This window comes from Gossypium raimondii, chromosome 13 (assembly GCF_025698545.1).
Source record: "Gossypium raimondii isolate GPD5lz chromosome 13, ASM2569854v1, whole genome shotgun sequence".
In the NCBI taxonomy this organism is placed as follows: domain Eukaryota; kingdom Viridiplantae; phylum Streptophyta; class Magnoliopsida; order Malvales; family Malvaceae; genus Gossypium; species Gossypium raimondii.
Genome location: NC_068577.1, coordinates 30,095,058 through 30,112,647, shown reverse-complemented (window position 1 = coordinate 30,112,647; position 17,590 = coordinate 30,095,058). Strand labels below are relative to the sequence as shown.

The 17,590-nt window shown below is 34.5% G+C and overlaps 1 protein-coding gene across 1 annotated transcript; it reads right to left on the bottom strand.

Moving 5' to 3' along the window:
• Positions 1 to 9,730: 9,730 nt before the first annotated feature.
• LOC105781810 (uncharacterized) lies at positions 9,731 to 10,485 on the bottom strand. The gene is made up of 2 exons (XM_012606334.2): positions 10,330 to 10,485; positions 9,731 to 10,232 (listed from the first exon to the last, which is right to left on the bottom strand). Exons 1-2 carry the CDS (start codon positions 10,330 to 10,332, stop codon positions 9,891 to 9,893), a joined length of 345 nt encoding a protein of 114 aa, XP_012461788.1. The 5' UTR covers positions 10,333 to 10,485; the 3' UTR covers positions 9,731 to 9,890.
• Positions 10,486 to 17,590: the final 7,105 nt, after the last annotated feature.

Sequence of the window (17,590 nt, the reverse complement as noted above, 5' to 3'; positions counted from 1 at the left end):
TGAGGTTGGAAAAAGGAAAAAACCTAGTGGTCCACTTTGGGAATGATAATGAAGGTCCTGCATATCTTCCAAACTTTACTCCAACCGACATCCAAGCACAACCAAACACATATCCACAAAGGGTAACTGTCAACATCCAGACCAATACCTCGACACCGGTGAATTTCGCAACAAGTTCAGGTTCCAATCTGAGGGGCAATCTAACTAATTCTCATCCCCTGATGATCTAGCAGAACAAAACAGCAAGGGTAGAGTTCTCAAAATAATTCAAGATCATTACAAACAGAAAGGGCAAGAATGGAACTCCCAAAACAATACTTCAAAGGTCTCGAGGAAGAGGAAAAATGAGGTGAGCAATGCGGGTAGGCATAATGAGGGTTATTCAAAGCCGATTACCGCAGGTCAGCAAAGGTCGGTTGTTACTGGCCATCAGATATCCCCAAGACATGAATCTGACACTAAGCAAAGCATTAAGAAGTCTCAATTTACACCGATCCCAATGTCGTACCAGGAGCTGTATCAGAGTTTATTTGACGCACGTGTTGTCTCACCTTTCTACTTGAAGCCTTTACAACCTCCGTACCCCAAATGGTATGACATAAATGCGCAATGTGACTATCATGCGGGAATTACAGGGCATTCTATAGAAAACTGCACTGCCTTTAAAAAGCTGGTCGAAAGATTTATCAATATGGGCATCGTCAAATTTGAGGATTCACTCAGTACAGAAAACCCGCTACTCAATCATACGGATAATGAAAGGAATGCGATGAATGAAGAGATGTTGGGAAACGTTCACATTAGTGCCGAATACGAAGAAGCAACCGGAGAAGAGATCTTATTAGATGTTCGCCTTTATAAATTTTGGAGTGTTCTAAAAGAACCCCTGTAGTATTTAGAGCTTACTCAGAGTAACATTCAAAACACACTTGTTGCTTTTAGCCTAGAGGCAACAAGAAGTCTTTTGTGAAATAGGCTCATGTCTGAACGTCATTATTTTAATGGAATGCATCTTTGTGATCTTTTGAACCAATATTCTTTCATTTCTTGAATGATTATTCTTTTATTCTTTCATCCAAATCATTTTTTTCATTCATAATCATACCGTGCAGATAATTATTCTTAAATTCATACATTCTTTGTATATTCTTTTGTACCTACAGTAGGGCCCTAGATATCAACGACATGAATGACACTGCTACAGACTTAGAATCTCCTTTTAAGTGAGACATGTGTTTAGAGGGATCTCACGCTTTTGAAGATGACATAGATTGTAGCCTATCTCTGGACTTGTTGAGGATGGTAGAATAAGAGGATAAACAGGTCCTACTTCTCAAGGAATCATTAGAATTTATGAACTTGGTGAAGACTAGAATTTACCTAACCACAGAGACGAAGCAAAACCTTGTTGAGTTACCTCTAGAGTTCAAAGATGTCTTTGTATGATCATACCAGGGTATGCCTCGATTCTTATAATAAAATCTGCACAACAGCATGATGTTAGAAATTCGCAGTGCGAACGATGTAATTCTTTGCCGGGGCAATGCCTCTCTCGTTGAGTCAGCATAGCTTTGCCCATTTGAAGTCAAGTTCCCATCCCTTCAAGATGTTGCTGGATTTTATCCTGATTAAAGAGAAAGATCTAAAGTTTTCTGTCGTAGTTGCGTCCCAAAAGGGCTCTATGAAAGAAATCTAGTATCAAAGAAGGTTTTTGTATGATCATACCAGGGTATGCCTCAATTCTTATAATAAAGCCTGCACAACAGCACGATGTCAGAAATTTACAGTGCGAACGATGCAATTCTTTGCCGGGGCAATGCCTCTCTCGTTGAGTCAGCATAACTTTGCCCATTTGAAGTTGAGTTTCCATCCCTTCAAGATGTTGTTGGATTTTGTCCGGATTAAAGAGGAAGATCCAAAAGTTTTCTGTCGTAGTTGCGTCCCAAAAGGGCTCTATGAAAGAAATCTGGTACCAAATAAGGTTTCTCACATACAAGATGAAAGTGGAAGATCTTATGTGGAAGACTTTAGAATAACATTGATTCTGGTCGAAAAGCATGATGAGGACTTGCCTAATCTCATCAGTTCAGACTCAAAAAAAAAACAAAAACAAAAATAAAAAATCGAAGTCAAAAAAAAGGAGAAAAAAAGAAGAAAAAAGAAAAATAAAAATAAAAAGAAAAATAAAAAGGAGAGGTTAAGGCGAAAACCCGCAAAGGGCGCTTTGACCAAAGGTGGATCTGAGTTGAAAACCCGAAAAAGGGTGACTCAAATTTTGAGCAAAATGGGGCATGGACATCACCATTATCGAAGACTTCTAATGGGCATTGCTTCATTTTTGAGAGGCTACTGCATGGATCAAGGTCATCCTATACCGATACAGAATTTCAGAGAGGATGATATTGGAAAATGCATTGAACTTAAATGATAGCACGATAACTGAGGTCTGAAATCAATTCAGAAGCAGACACCACGTTTTGTCACCGAATTACCTAGAGGTGAACAGGGACTGGCATGAGAAATTACCATTTGCCCTCCTTGTTTGTCGAACATCTGTACTGGGGCAGCACCTCTCTTTTTAGTCTACAGGATTGAGGTAGTTTTACCTATTAAAATCCCTTTATTGCTTGTTGGAGGGATCCAATCGCGATGTGAGCAGTTGGCCTTAGGAAAAGGGTTAAAAGTTATTCATCAGGGTCGGATGTACCATAAATAAATAATATGAGCCCATAATAAATAGGCTCGTCTCAGAGAATTCCACGAGAGGGCTGGATGTTGAAAAGACTCTTCCTTAACGAAAGGATTCTAAAGGGAAATGAATGCCAAACCAGGAATGTCTCTATGTTGTAAAGAAGACCATTTTCAGAGGAGCACTGATCCTGAGAAAGATTGCCAATCCTATAAACTCGGATCCAGTAAAGAAATACTTCATTTAAAGAAGAAGAAAAGACCAAGGTAAAAATCCGCAAAGGGCACTTTGAAAAAAAAACTCTGTTGGGGCAATGCCGTTCTCTTGGGCCTATCGCGATTTTTCCTATTGAAGACGAGATTCTTTCTGAGTTTTTGGACCCAATCCCGATCGAGGAGGAATGTTCAAAGTTATCCATCATGGTCAAATGCCCCAAAAGTAAATGATGTGAGCTCAAAAAAAAAAGGGAGAAGAAGAAGAGAATTCCATGAGAGGACCTAGTATCGAAGAAGATCCTTCCCACATAAAAAGAACTTCATGCCAAGATGGGAAGAACCTTATGTGGAAGGCCTTATCTAGAAAAGCGTCAATCTTGATCGGAAAGGATAACGAGGACATGCCTAATCCAATGAGTTCAAATAAAAAAAAAAGGGAGAGGCCAGGGTGAAAACCCGCAAAGGGCACCTTGAGACCAAAAGGGATTTGAGTTGAAAACCTGAAAAGGGCGGCTCAAACTTTTGATCATAATGGGACATTAAGTGATCAGAGCGACTCAAATTTTGGATCAAATTGGGGGATGAGGCGATCAGAGCAGCTCAAATTTTGATCAGACCGAGGCATATGGTGATCTTACTATACCTGAATCAGTAGGAAAAGGTAGGCGACATCTTGGGGCATCGACAAAGTCCTGTTGATCTCCTAAACACATGTCTTCAGAAAGTTTGTACAGAAAAATTCAAGCTGCGATATCTGGGGCAACCAACCTTCATATTATTTATATATTAAATTTGTTGTTCTTGGAATACTTTTTCTTTTCTAAGATATACATTCCCAATCAAATTTTTTATTATTATCATTCTTTACTATTTTTGATAATTTATTCATTTTGAGCTATGCTCAGAACCATCTTTATTCTTATCCATTGTTATAACCCTTTTTGCAAGCATGTTGCATTGGAATAATGATTAATGGACAAAAATTACTTTCACAAGGGAAGTTTGCATATTACTCTAGAAGTTTCTAAATAATATAGGAACCTGAAACAGGACTATTGTTTAAAAAACACCAAGTTTAAAGGGTGAAATATCTAAGAAGGAAAAGCCTAAATCAGGACTATCCTTTCAAACTTTGTTATCCAAACAAGGATTGAACAAAATGAGAAGATACCGTGTTGGTGACAAAGCTTCAATGAACAAACAAGCGATGTTCACCAAGCAATAAGAAAAGGTTTTCTGTGAGAAGAAAATACTTCATTGTGCATAGACATTTGGTATGACACCTTGGGAATGGTGTAGGAGACCAAAGAGTTTCACATTCTGTATCCTTGAATTGTGATAGCAGAAGATCAAGAAAAAGCCATATTTTTCTACCCTTGGGTTACAGTGGGAGAATGATGGTACAAATTTTGCATCCTAGTGGACTGAACTTGGAGGTTTGCAGTGGGGGCAATCTAATTAAGTGTTTCTTTGGATATGCCAGCCAAGCAAGAAGGCGTTGTAGCACGTCAGTGATAAAAAATGAGCAATAACAACTCAAACATTAAAAAATGGATTATTCTCATGACATTCTGCATTCATGCAAATATCATTCATACACATCTAGTTAGGAAATTTTGATTCATTTTAATCATGACATCCTAAACACTAGGCATAAATAGGTCCATCAAATGGATTATACAGGACATGTTTCCCAGAGAACAGATCAATGAAGATAGCAGATCTTGCCTTCCTGTACTGACAGTGAAGCAGATCGAAGAAACCATAGTTTGCAATTCAAACGACTAAAGCCACCTCGGTGAATCTTGATTAAAGCTACAACAGCGAATCTTACGCCCCAAGCGATGCAGTGGAATAGATTAAAGCCAAATTGGTGAATCTTGTTTCTCCGACATTGCAGTTAAAAAGATTAAAGCCACCTCGGTGAATCTTGATTAAAGCTCTGTGAAAGATAGGATCAGTAAATGGAAATTCACTGAGATTTAATCTTTGTGAGATCTTCAATAGTGGTACCGAGGGTGTCTTTAGAGTGTACCGAATCAGTATAGCTATCCTTCTTTTGACCCAAGAACGCAATTTTAATCAAGATAGAAAAGAAGTGATACAATATTTCTTTCTTTTTTTTTTTTTGCTTGTTATGTTAATGCAGAACCATGTGCCATTCAATAGGAAAATGCCTCTCCTGTAGTATACGGTTTCTTTCCATTACTGGCTTCAAACTAGAAACTGAAGATTTGGTAAAGTGTGAGTCCGACGAGTTGGGTTCTAATAATTCATGAAAGAGATTTTCATATTCCCACAACAGCGAATCTTACGCCCAAGCGATGCAGTGGAATAGATTAAAGCCAAATTGGTGAATCTTGTTTCTCCGACATTGCAGTTAAAAAGATTAAAGCCACCTCGGTGAATCTTGATTAAAGCTACGACAGCGAATCTTACGCCCCAAGCAATGCAGTGGAATAGATTAAAGCCAAATTGGTGAATCTTGTTTCTCCGACATTGTAGTTAAAAAAATTAAAGCCACATCGGTGAATCTTGATTAAAGCTACAACAGGGAATCTTATGCCCAAAACAATGCAGTGGAATAGATTAAAGCCAAATTGGTGAATCTTGTTTCTCCGACATTGCAGTTAAAAAGATTAAAGCCACCTCGGTGAATCTTGATTAAAGCTACAACAGCGAATCTTACGCCCCAAGCGATGCAGTGGAATACATTAAAGCCAAATTGGTGAATCTTGTTTCTCCGACATTGCAGTTAAAAAGATTAAAGCCATATCGGTGAATCTTGATTAAAGCTACAACAATAATCTTACGCCCAAGCAATGCAAAGGAATAGATTAAAGCCAAATTGGTGAATCTTGTTTCTCCGACATTGCGCTTAAAAGATTAAAGCCACATCGGTGAATCTTGATTAAAGCTACAACAATAATCTTACGCCCCAAGCGATGCAAAGGAATAGATTAAAGCCAAATTGGTGAATCTTGTTTCTCCGACATTGCGCTTAAAAGATTAAAGCCACATCGGTGAATCTTGATTAAAGCTACAACAATGAATCTTACGCCCAAGCAATGCAAAGGAATAGATTAAAGCCAAATTGGTGAATCTTGTTTCTCCGACATTGCAGTTAAAAAGATTAAAGCCACATCGGTGAATCTTGATTAAAGCTACAACAGTGAATCTTACGCCTCAAGCGATGCAGTGGAATACATTAAAGCCAAATTGGTGAATCTTGTTTCTCCGACATTGCAGTTAAAAAGATTAAAGCCACATCGGTGAATCTTGATTAAAGCTACAACAGCGAATCTTACGCCCCAAGCGATGCAGTGGAATAGATTAAAACCAAATTGGTGAATCTTGTTTCTCCGACATTGCAGTTAAAAAGATTAAAGCTTCAATGACGAATCTTACTTTCCAAAAGTTACGAGTTACAAATCCTATATCCCTGATATTACAATGGAGTGGATCGAAGAACCAAAATCTCATCCCCCTAAAGTTGCAGCAGAGTGGATTGAAACTACAGATCATATCTCTCTGAAGTGCAGTGAAGTAGATCGAAGCGATAAGACGCAGTGGACTGGAATAACTACCTGAAGAAGAAAAACATCAGAAGAAGTCAAGACTCGGCGAGACCGAACAAAATTGGCCTTTCTTAGTCTTTGCTCTGTTCTCGTTACACAACAACGAGCAAAGAGGGGCAGCTGTACAGCCCAATTTATGCCCGGGCCCAACAAGCAGAGGCAAAGCAAAAAAACAAACAGCAAACACAAATAACGGGCCCAAATACTAGACCCATTTTGCCCTAGCCCAAACTTTCAATACCCAACTAACCTAACCCACCTAAATAACCCATCGACCCTCATTTCAAAACAATTAAACCCCATTACCAATCCCAATACAACACCATTAATACCCCAAATTAGACCCAATAACCGAGCCCAGTTGCATTGGGTCCAAGGTCTCACCTCCATGGTCAAACTAGGGTTTCAGAATCAAACCCTAGCTTACTCCGCCTCAACAAGAACCACCGCTAATCGCCATCGCCATCTCCACCCACGTGCGCCCATGCCTGCAATGACAGAGATGAAACATCAGCAAGCAAAGAAATAGACTAAAAAAACTTATGTAAATCGGCTATAAAGCCAAGAATGAATCATTGTAAAAAGGGGGGACTTCTGTTTTTGGGGAAATCGGTGTAAAACTGATTAAAAACCATTGTAATAAAAAAAACGGTTCAGAAGAAAGAAAAGATTGAAGGTTATTTTCTTATTTTCGTTTTTTTCTTATTTTTTCAAAATATTAAACAAAAAAAAGAAGAAAGGAAGCATCTTTACCTTGTTTTACTGACACCGGAGCGTTCAAGAGGCCGAGGAGACCATTCGGCGGAAAAAAGGGAGACTTTTGGTCTCCCATTGTCGTCTGCAAGGCGCCCGCCACGCAAGACGACGGCGCTAATCTGTGGCTCTCCATTGGATTTCAGGCCTGACATTGGAGAAAGGGGGGAAGGCTTGAGAGCTTTTTAAGGTTTTTGTTTTTGAGAAAAGAAAAATGAGGAAATTTGAAAAAAATTTGGCTTTTATAGCCTTTACAAAACGGCGCCGTTTTGGGAGGGTCAGGTAAGCCCCAAAACGACGTCGTTTTGGGCTCCTGACCCGACGTCCGACCCGCTCCAGGTCAAGATCCGTGTGTTATGCTTGGAGGGGCTATTTTCGCTTTTAGCCCCTCCGCTTTTTAATGCCTCCGCAATTAGTTTTTTTATTTCTTTAAATTTATCCCTTTATTTTATTTTAGATTTCAATTTAATCCCCTTTGAAGCTATGCATTTTAGAGGAGAAGGAAAATTTCCTTCCAAATTTCTCTATGTTATTCGTGTTCAATGTGGTCCTTCCTTTGATTTTATTTAGATTTAACCCTAATTTCATTTTAATTTTTAGTTTAGTCCTTTTGTTAGTTTGTTTATTTTCTTAATAAATTTCATATTATTATTATTATTATTATTATTATTATTGCTTTTATATATATATATATATACTTATATACATACCTACATTTTTATGTATATTGTATGATTTTTGTACATATTTACATATCTATATATATGTATTTTATTTTCATAAATATATATATATTTACATATTCTTCATTTTTAAAATATTTATTTTATATATGTATTTTATATATTATGATTCATATATATATATACCTATACATATATACTTTTCATATTTTAATTCACATACGTATATGTATATACTTACTTATATATATATATATTTATATAATAATTTTAAAATATGTAGATATGTTTTATATTTTATATATATATGTATACACGTGAATACATTTACATAATATGTTTATACATACATAGTTCTTCTCTTTTACATAAATATATAAAGTATACATATATATACTTACATATATTTTCATATTTTCATAGCTTTATTTATTTTATTCCTTATTATCCTTGTTTACTTAGTGTTCATTTATTTATTTATTTATATGTCCATAATTTTCTTTTAATGTTTTAATTTTTCTTACTTGTTATTGTATATACATGAATGATTTGTTTTTGCTCATATTATTTTTGTTCACATTATCATATTTATTATTCCACTTAATATTTCAAAAAAGGAAAATATTTCTAAATAAGGCAATATTTTACGTTTGGAAATTCGAGAAAACATGCCCTAAGGTGCTGGGTGTCGATTTTTCTCGTTCAACCAAATGGCTTAATATCCTTCTTAAAATTTTCAAAATAAGGCAATGTTTTGCGTTTGGAAATTTGAGAAAACATGCCCTAAGGTGCTGGGTGTCGATTTTTCTCATTCAACCAAATAGCTAAATACCCCTTCAAAAATTTCAAAATAAGGCAATGTTTTGTGTTTGGAAATTCGAGGAACGTGTCCTAAGGTGCTGGGTTTCGATTTCTCGTTTATCCAAATTGCCAAATATCCTTTTGAATTTTAATCCATGCCATTCGAGTTTTTTTTTTTTTTAGGATCGTATTTTAAATTTCTTTAAAGTTTTCAGTTTTTCGACACTAAGACATTAAGTAATCAACTAGGTATCAATTTTGGGCGTATCGAGGGTGCTAATCCTTCCTCGTGCGTAACCGACTCCCGAACCCATTTTTCTGAATTTCGTGGACCAAAATCGTTGTTTTAATAAAATTAAATCGTTTATTAAAAACAACCGCTTTGCAAGGTGATCCGATCACACCTCATCAAAAAGGATCGGTGGCGACTCCCATTTTCGTTTTCATTTTCCAAAACCCAAGTCGACCCCGTTTTCATCCAAAAAAATGGTGTCAACAGTGTGAGTGTTATCTGTTTTGGGTTTTAACATGGGCAAAATTAATTAATCATTGCTAGTTTCAAAAGTGTGACCTCTCTCTTTTAGTAATTAAAACTATGATTATTGAGGTCTACTTTTACACCATAACTAGGCTTATAAATTCTTTTTCTGATCTCTCCATGAACCATAGCTAGCGAAAGTTACTAGGATTTGATACTAATGGCAAAAGGATTTGCACTTCAGACACTGCAAATGAGTTGAAGGAACCTGAAACACAAATACACCCATGAAGGGGTGGCTTCAATTTTTAGCAAAGGGCTTCTTCATAACTGTGCCATAAATCCTCTGACAGAGGGATGTATACCAATAGCACTAAAGGAAATGTCAATTTAACAAACATATTTATTAAAAAATTAACCTAAATAAGTTTGATTGAATGGTAAATTACAAATGTGAAAAATTAAAGAAGTCTAAATTTTAATCTTATTATGCAGGTAAGTGAGAATATTTTCCCAATTGAGTTCATACCCAATTAACTCATAATACCAATAGATTTATAATATGTATGGATATGCCATTAACAAATGAAACTAATAATTTTATTAATTTAAACCCTTCCAAAGTAGCATATTATATCACGTCATAACTTAACCCCCAAGCTTGACCCAAACCTTGAAACACCACTTGAGCTGCTAAGCTTGGCCATCGGCACCACCATCTCCAGGGCGGCCCAGGCGAAATTGAGCTTTGTCCAGTGCTTCAGTGAAGTCCCTCACAGCTTCCTCTATCAAGCTCTTGATGGTTTCCTCGTCAAAACTACCGTTGTTCTCGTGAAGGTTATCAAATCCTGCATCAACACCAATGTCACTCAGCAAATGATCAGTCAATTCTACAATGGCTTTATACTCAGCAAGCAATCTCTTATGTTCTTCGAGTGCTTTTTCCAAAGCTATTAGCCTTTCTTCCATGTATATATTCTCAGATCGCATCCCTTCCAGTTCAACTTTCATGGCTTCAAGAACATTCTCTGCATCCTGTATTAATTGCCCAAAAAAATGAAAAAGAAAAGGGTGAATGATGGATGAAGAATAAGATTTGAGACCGAAATGATTGAAAGGAAAGGATGTTTACCATATCAGAAACAAGTAAATAAAAACAGAATTAGAAGGCAGAGAATGAACAAGAACTTAATATGAAAGGGTTTTGGTACTTATAAGCAATTATTATGACATATGATGGGATAAAGTTTTTGTTCAAAAAAGAACAAAACTTATTATTATATTTAATGATTAAGCATTGGGTTTGGTTAAGTAGGGAAACGGGATAGAGTTTGGTTTAGTTGGGGGTTGACATCACATGCACTGAAATACAAACCATAGTCCATGGTCCATAGTCCATATGTAAAATCTTAGAAACCATAGTCCATAGTCCATAGTCTTAGAAACCATAGTCCATAGTCCATGGTCCATGGTCCATATATAAAATCTATTATATTAGAGTCATAACAAAGGGGAAAATTGGAATAGCCTATCAAAAACTAGCATTGAAGCTACAATGATCAGCATGCCTAGGGATATGATATAGGATTTTATTAGCGCTTTTATTTTTGCGCATAGATTTTATTAGCTCGTTGAAGTGCATAAGATTTCAACCAAATACAACTCGATTGGGTAAACATTATGCCTCAAACAAACCAACTCCATTGGCTAAACAATATGCTTATACAAATCTCCTATTAATTTTTCTTTTTGGTTTTTTAAGATATCCATTTGAGCGAGCTCCATGATTAAACTGCCACGTTTTAATAGACTTGTTAAAGAGGTGAATGCTAACCACTAATTTATTAATTTATTAATAATAATGAATGTGATTATATTTACATTTGGGGTTAAAGAGAAAGATTATAGATATGAACATTCAAAACCCAAATATGAGTAAACAGTTATAAAAAGTTTTGAGTTTAAATTGATAGTAATTTGAAATGATAAAAAAGAAGTTTCAAAACCGTGAAACTAAAGCTGAATTCAAATAAACTTAAATATTCTACATCTTTTCAATTCAGTTTTTGGAATTAGATTCTCTGTTTTTAGTGATTGTGATAATAAGGTTTAGACCGTTCATTCCATGAACAACTTTGATAAGTCTAACATTTTTTTCTATATCGGTTGATTAGTATAACAATGTTTTTGAAAAGGTTTTTTTTTAAAAAAAACTATTTTTAAGAAACAAGAAATGTAGGTATTAGGACTTAGGAGCACTTACAGCTCACTGTCTAGTTTCTTCTCGGAGTTGCGGAAAGTTTGTGATCTCTGTGGAAAAGGAGACAAATGTCATGAAAAGGCAGAAAAAGCTTCTAATTAAAAATTAATTAAGCCCTTCGCCATCTATCATGTCAGCAGTTAACCTGTCAGGGGCTTCAACAGAAAACCATATTAGAGGGGCTCAATTGAATTACTAACTTTCAATTAAGATTCAATTGATTTTACTTTTCAACTAAGGGCTCATTTAATTTTTAAATTAGTTTATAAGAGTTTTTTTAGTACTTAAGCTAATAATTTATTTTCAAAAACTTTGGTGATCATTTTCAAATTCTTTTGTGAGATGAATATATCAATTATATAAATTAAAAAATCTCCTACAATCACACATGTGGCTCTACCACCGGTTACAAACTTAAAAAATCATAACTGATATTAGATTATATATCATAACTAGATTAGTAGAGAGAGGAACTACTAAAAGACTTATGAAACCTTGACTCGACTCTCATGTTTAGTCTAAGACTTATTACATTCTAACATACTAATGGGGTCACACAAGGATAATTTGTGCTTAAGTATGGAGATGGAGTTCCATTGTTTCAAATTCTACCTAGTTCACTACACAAAAACAGGCTTTTAGTGGCGTTTCTAGTGGCGATTGGACAAAAAACGCCACTAAAAATTAAGCATTAGCGGCGATTGTTGGAAAACGCCGCTAAAAATAAGCATTAGCGGCGTTTTTTGGAAAGCGCCGCAAAAAGCCTAAGCCCAATGGCACCGTTTTCTGAGTTTTTGGGGCCTTTAGCCGCGTTTTTGAAAATGCGCCGCTAATGCTCGGTCCTTTAGCGGCATTTTATCTATCTATTTGCTATGTAATTTGTTTATTTATATTAATTAAAATCCAATTTATTTTTAATTGAATATTTGTTAAAAATGGATAAATTTGAAATAATGACACGTAGAAATAATTTGAAATAAAAAAACATAAAAAAATATTTGTTAAAAATGGAGAAATTAAAATACTATTATTTAAAATAATTTTAAAATTTTTTGGGTACATAATTGATTATTTTTAATTTATATATTAAATAATTTCAAATATAATTGTAAAAGATACGATAGTATTAATTTTAAAATATTTAATTTAATTATCATTATAGTTTAGGGTATATATATGGTTAATTTAGGATTTAAGGTCGGTTTAAGAGTTACAATTTTAAGGTTTATAGATTATGGAATTAGGGATTATATATGGATTAGGGATTCTGATTTAAGGGTTGTGATTTAAAGTTTATTGGTTAGGGGTTAGGGGTTAGAGGTTAAAAGTTAGGAGTTTAAGGTTTATTGGTTTAGGGGTTAGGGGTTAGGGATTTAGGGGTTTGGGGTTTGGGATTTGGGATTTAAGGGTTAGGAGTTAGGGATTTAGTGTTTAGGGTGTCAAGGGTACTCAAGTTAGGGATGGTTGCTTAGATTAATTAATTAGTTTTATTAATTTATATAACAATAAATTAATTTAATATATTTAAATTATGAGTATATATTACGTCTTATCGCCCGGCCGCGCGATTTTATTTTTCTCCAAGTTTTTGTCAGTACTCTACAAAACTTGGTTCAGCCTTCTTTATAGTAGAAAGGATCGTTCTAAAAATATTTATTGATGAACGACGGGATTTGGATGTATACATTAACTTTTAATTAGTTTGATCCAGATAATCTTGTAAAATAGTAACATAATTATTGATATAATAAAAATAATTTTTTATTTATATTGCATACATAAATATTTATATTTATTCAATATAAAAATATATTGATGTATTTATTTTTTAAAATGTGTAATTATTAGTTAATATTTTCTCTCTAATTTAAAAGAAATTATAAACATTAGCGGCGTTTATACATAAACGCCGCAAAAGCGATGCATTAGCGGCGTTTTTGTAAAAACGCCACAAAATTTATTGAAATGTTAGCAAAACATCACCGTTTTGTTCTTTGCACTTAGTGGCGCTTTTTATAAACGCCGCAAAAGTGTATTATGAGTTAAGAAACTGCGTCGTTTGGCATTGTCTATAGTGGCGCTTTATTTAAAACGTTGCAAATATGTTTTAAGTTTTATATAAACGGTGTCGTTTTTTCTATATTAGTTGTGGCGTTTGTTAAAAACGCCAGGAGTTTGATTTAACTGATATTGAAACGACATCGTTTGGCTATATATTTTGTGGCGCTCATGTATAAACGCCGCAACTGGGTTAAATAGGAAAAAAACGGTGTCGTTTGTTTTCCATCCTTTTGATCGAAACAAAACCAAAAACCCCGATTCTTCCCCCCAAACTGTCATCTCCCCAAAATCCCTAAATTCCCCTAATCCCTAACAGTTCCCCAAACCCGACGTATCCCTATAAGGCGTCGTCTGCTTTGCCGCATCACAACCTCCGTGCGTCTCCGGTGCCGCAGCCATCGGTAAGTTCGGCAACTTCCTTTTTCTTCTTCATGCGTGGATGTTATCTGGAATACTGATTTTGAACAAAAAAAAATCCATTTCGGGTGTATGGCTAATCTCGTGCATTTGGGGCTTCCGAGCATTTTTTTTTTCATTTTCAGAAAATGTTATAGGTTGATTTGTTCTCATTTTCAGAAATCAATGATTTGTTCTCATTTTGATTTTTGATATGCTTGAGCTTAGGTTGATTTATTTGTTAAGTTGTTAGTTCAGTGCAACTATTTACTCTCTCTTTTTTTGTTCAGTAACTATTTATTTATTCGTTATTACTTTTTCAATGTTTTAATATTTTCTAAGTATTTGAATTTTTCGTAACTATATATGCAAGAAAGGTTTAGTGTTTTAATATTTTCTAAGTATTTGAAATTTTTAAAATCGTTTGTGCATAGATGGCATTCTTTATTTTAACATATTTGATATTTTAAATTCGTAACATGCAACTTGATTTTGTATTTACATCATTGTATTGTCTTCATTAATGGATGGTAAACACCTGACTGCTTTTAGTTGATCTTATGTTTACATACAACTTGATCTTATGTTTCACTTGACTTTATCAATTGATACTTTGTTTAGTTACTTTTCTATAGTTTCGTAAACATCACCTGGATGCTTTTAGTTCTGTTTTCTTTATATTTGGTTTAGGGTCACTGGTATTCATCAAGTTTTTATATTTGGTTCTCATATTGGTAAAGTTTTAAGGTGCCATTTAATGTTTCCAAGTAATATTTGGTTGTGATATCGATAAAGTTTTACATATTTGATGGCTAAACTGAAAAAATATTTGGTGCTAGTCTGATCATGGTTCATCTATTGTAGGCAGAATTAATAGTTGGTGCAACTTAATACATATCTGACCATTGACATCTGGTTTGCTACGTGTGTTTTGCGGAACTATTGTTTGGGCAGGTACATGTTAAAATTTGAACGTTTTTCCCCTTATTTATATTCATTTTCCCAAATTGCTTAACAAAATTCATATTTCTGACTGCAGTCTCTGTTTGCTGGCGAGAGTGAGGTAGACAAAGTTGAGTTAAATATTAAGGTATGTTTTAGTTCATAACTTAAATCTGTAATAGTTTTATCATGATGATTTTTGAAAAATGTTTATTTTGGGGCTCTGCTTTTGTATACATGTAATTGGTTTTGGTTGTTTCCCTTTACCTTATGTATACTGCTATTTAATTTGTTTTGTTTCCCTTTGGTTGTAATCACGGAAATTTAGTTCGTTTTGTTAATACTGCTATTTAATTTGAATAATGGAAAAATTTTCAAACTTTTAATTTATTTTTAAGATTAATTTTGATAACTTACCAAATTTTTTAAAACTTACATAAATTTAAAATATTTTATTTAATTTAAACGACGAATTCAAAGTTATTTAATTCAAAGTTATTTAATTTACGTAATTAAATATTTTATTTAATTCAAAGTCATTTTTATTTGTTTTAAAGTTAAAATTAACCTAGCATACATAAATTAAAGTTAAAATTTCTTAACTTTTGTAAATGGTATAACTTGCTTAATACAAAACTTATATAATATTAAGATCAAATTTCAAGACTTGCAAAATCTTTCGATCGATTTCATAATTTATGTATTTTATGTAACTTACATAATATATAACTTACATATAGCTTAAGCAACAGTAATTTCAGATCTACTTTCACAACTTACATAGCTTTTAGCAGACACTTCATAACTTTTATAATATTAAGATAAAATTTCTAACCACACATCAAGTTCTAATTACATAAAATTAAGATAACTTATATAATATTAAGATTACTTATATAGTATTAAGACAATTTCTAATTACATAACTTATATAATTATTAAGATAACTTATATAATATTAATATAAAATTTCTAACATAACTTACATAGCTTACATTCTACACAACTTACATAACATACATAATACATAACGGCATAACTAACATAATACATAGCTTATATAATTATTAAGATAACTTATATAATTATTAAGATAACTTATATATAACTCACATAACTTACATAGCTTACATAATACACAACTTACATAGCTTACATAATAAATAGCTAACATAAAATACAACTTACATAGCTTACATAATACGTAACTTACATAACTTATATAATACATAAATTTTCAGGCTTCAAGAATTAAGAAATGGACCGGTCTTGGATGAATTTGTCAAGGGTAAGCAACGGTTATCGAAATGGAGTACAGACATTTTTAAATTTTGCATTTCAACATGCAAGCCAAGAGAACATGATTCTTTGCCCGTGTAACAAGTGTGTCAACATAAACTGGCATTATCGTGAAATTGTATACGAGCATCTAATTGTTGATGGGTTTGTTCGGGGTTATAAAAAATAGTTTTTTCGTGGAGAATGCCCGCCTAGTACTTCCTCCTCAACGATGGATGTTTCTTATCCTGGTACTGCTTACCATCAGTCTGATAGAGTGGATGACATGGAAGGTATGTTGCGGGATGCATTTAATATGCACAGTCATGGTGTCCAGTCGTTCCCAGCGGACTTTGTGGCTTCTGATGATTGTAATATTGGGAGAAATGCTTTTACTGAACTGGGAAGTAGTGTACCTCATGAAGAGCCGAATGGAGAAGCGGCGAAGTTCTACGCACTACTTAATGACATGAATGAAGAACTGTATGAGGGATCAAAATTTTCAAAAATGTCATTCTGTGTTCGTCTTTTTCAATTAAAATGTTTGGGAGGGTGGACCGGAAACTCCTTGACAATGCTGTTAGAGTTTTTGAGAGAAATGTTTCCGTTTGCAAAAATCCCTCAGTCATGCAAAGATATGAAGAAAATGATAAAAGATTTAGGCCTTGGGTACAACAAAATCCATAGTTGTCCGAATGACTGCATGTTGTATTGGGGCGATCGGATAAACCAACAGTGTTGTCATGTATGCGGCGAATCCCGTTGGATAAATAGAAACACAGGAGATGGGAACGACGATGAAAATGATGCACAACCAAGAAAGAAGCCGGTCAAGATTTTGCGGTATTTTCCGCTGATACCAAGGCTTCAAAGGCTTTTCATGTCGTCAAAGACAGCAAAGTTAATGACGTGGCACCATGATGGACGAACCGATGATGGAGTATTAAGGTATCCGGCAGATTCTTTAGCTTGGAAATCATTTGACAATAAATTTCCAAGCTTTGCAAGCGATCCTAGGAGTGTGAGGCTTGGCCTAGCATCTAATGGATTTAATCCTTACAAGATCATGAGTACTGCGTACAGTACTTGGCCAGTAGTGCTTGTTCCTTACAATCTGCCTCCGTGGATTTGCATGAATCAATCTTCCCTTATCTTATCTATGATTATCCCTGGAGAGAAAGGGCTCGGGAATGATATCGACATTTATTTACAGCCACTTATTGAAGAGTTAAAACAATTATAGGCTGGTGTCGAGACATACGATGTGTTGAGAAATGAGAACTTTAATTTACGTGCAGCTTTGATGTGGACCATTAATGACTTCCCCGCTTATGCCAATTTATCCGGTTAGAGTACCAAGGGTCGTTATACGTGTCCTTGTTGTGCTGCACAAACATGTTCGCAATGGTTATACAATGGGAAAAAGTTCTCTTACATGGGGCATCGTCGGTGGTTA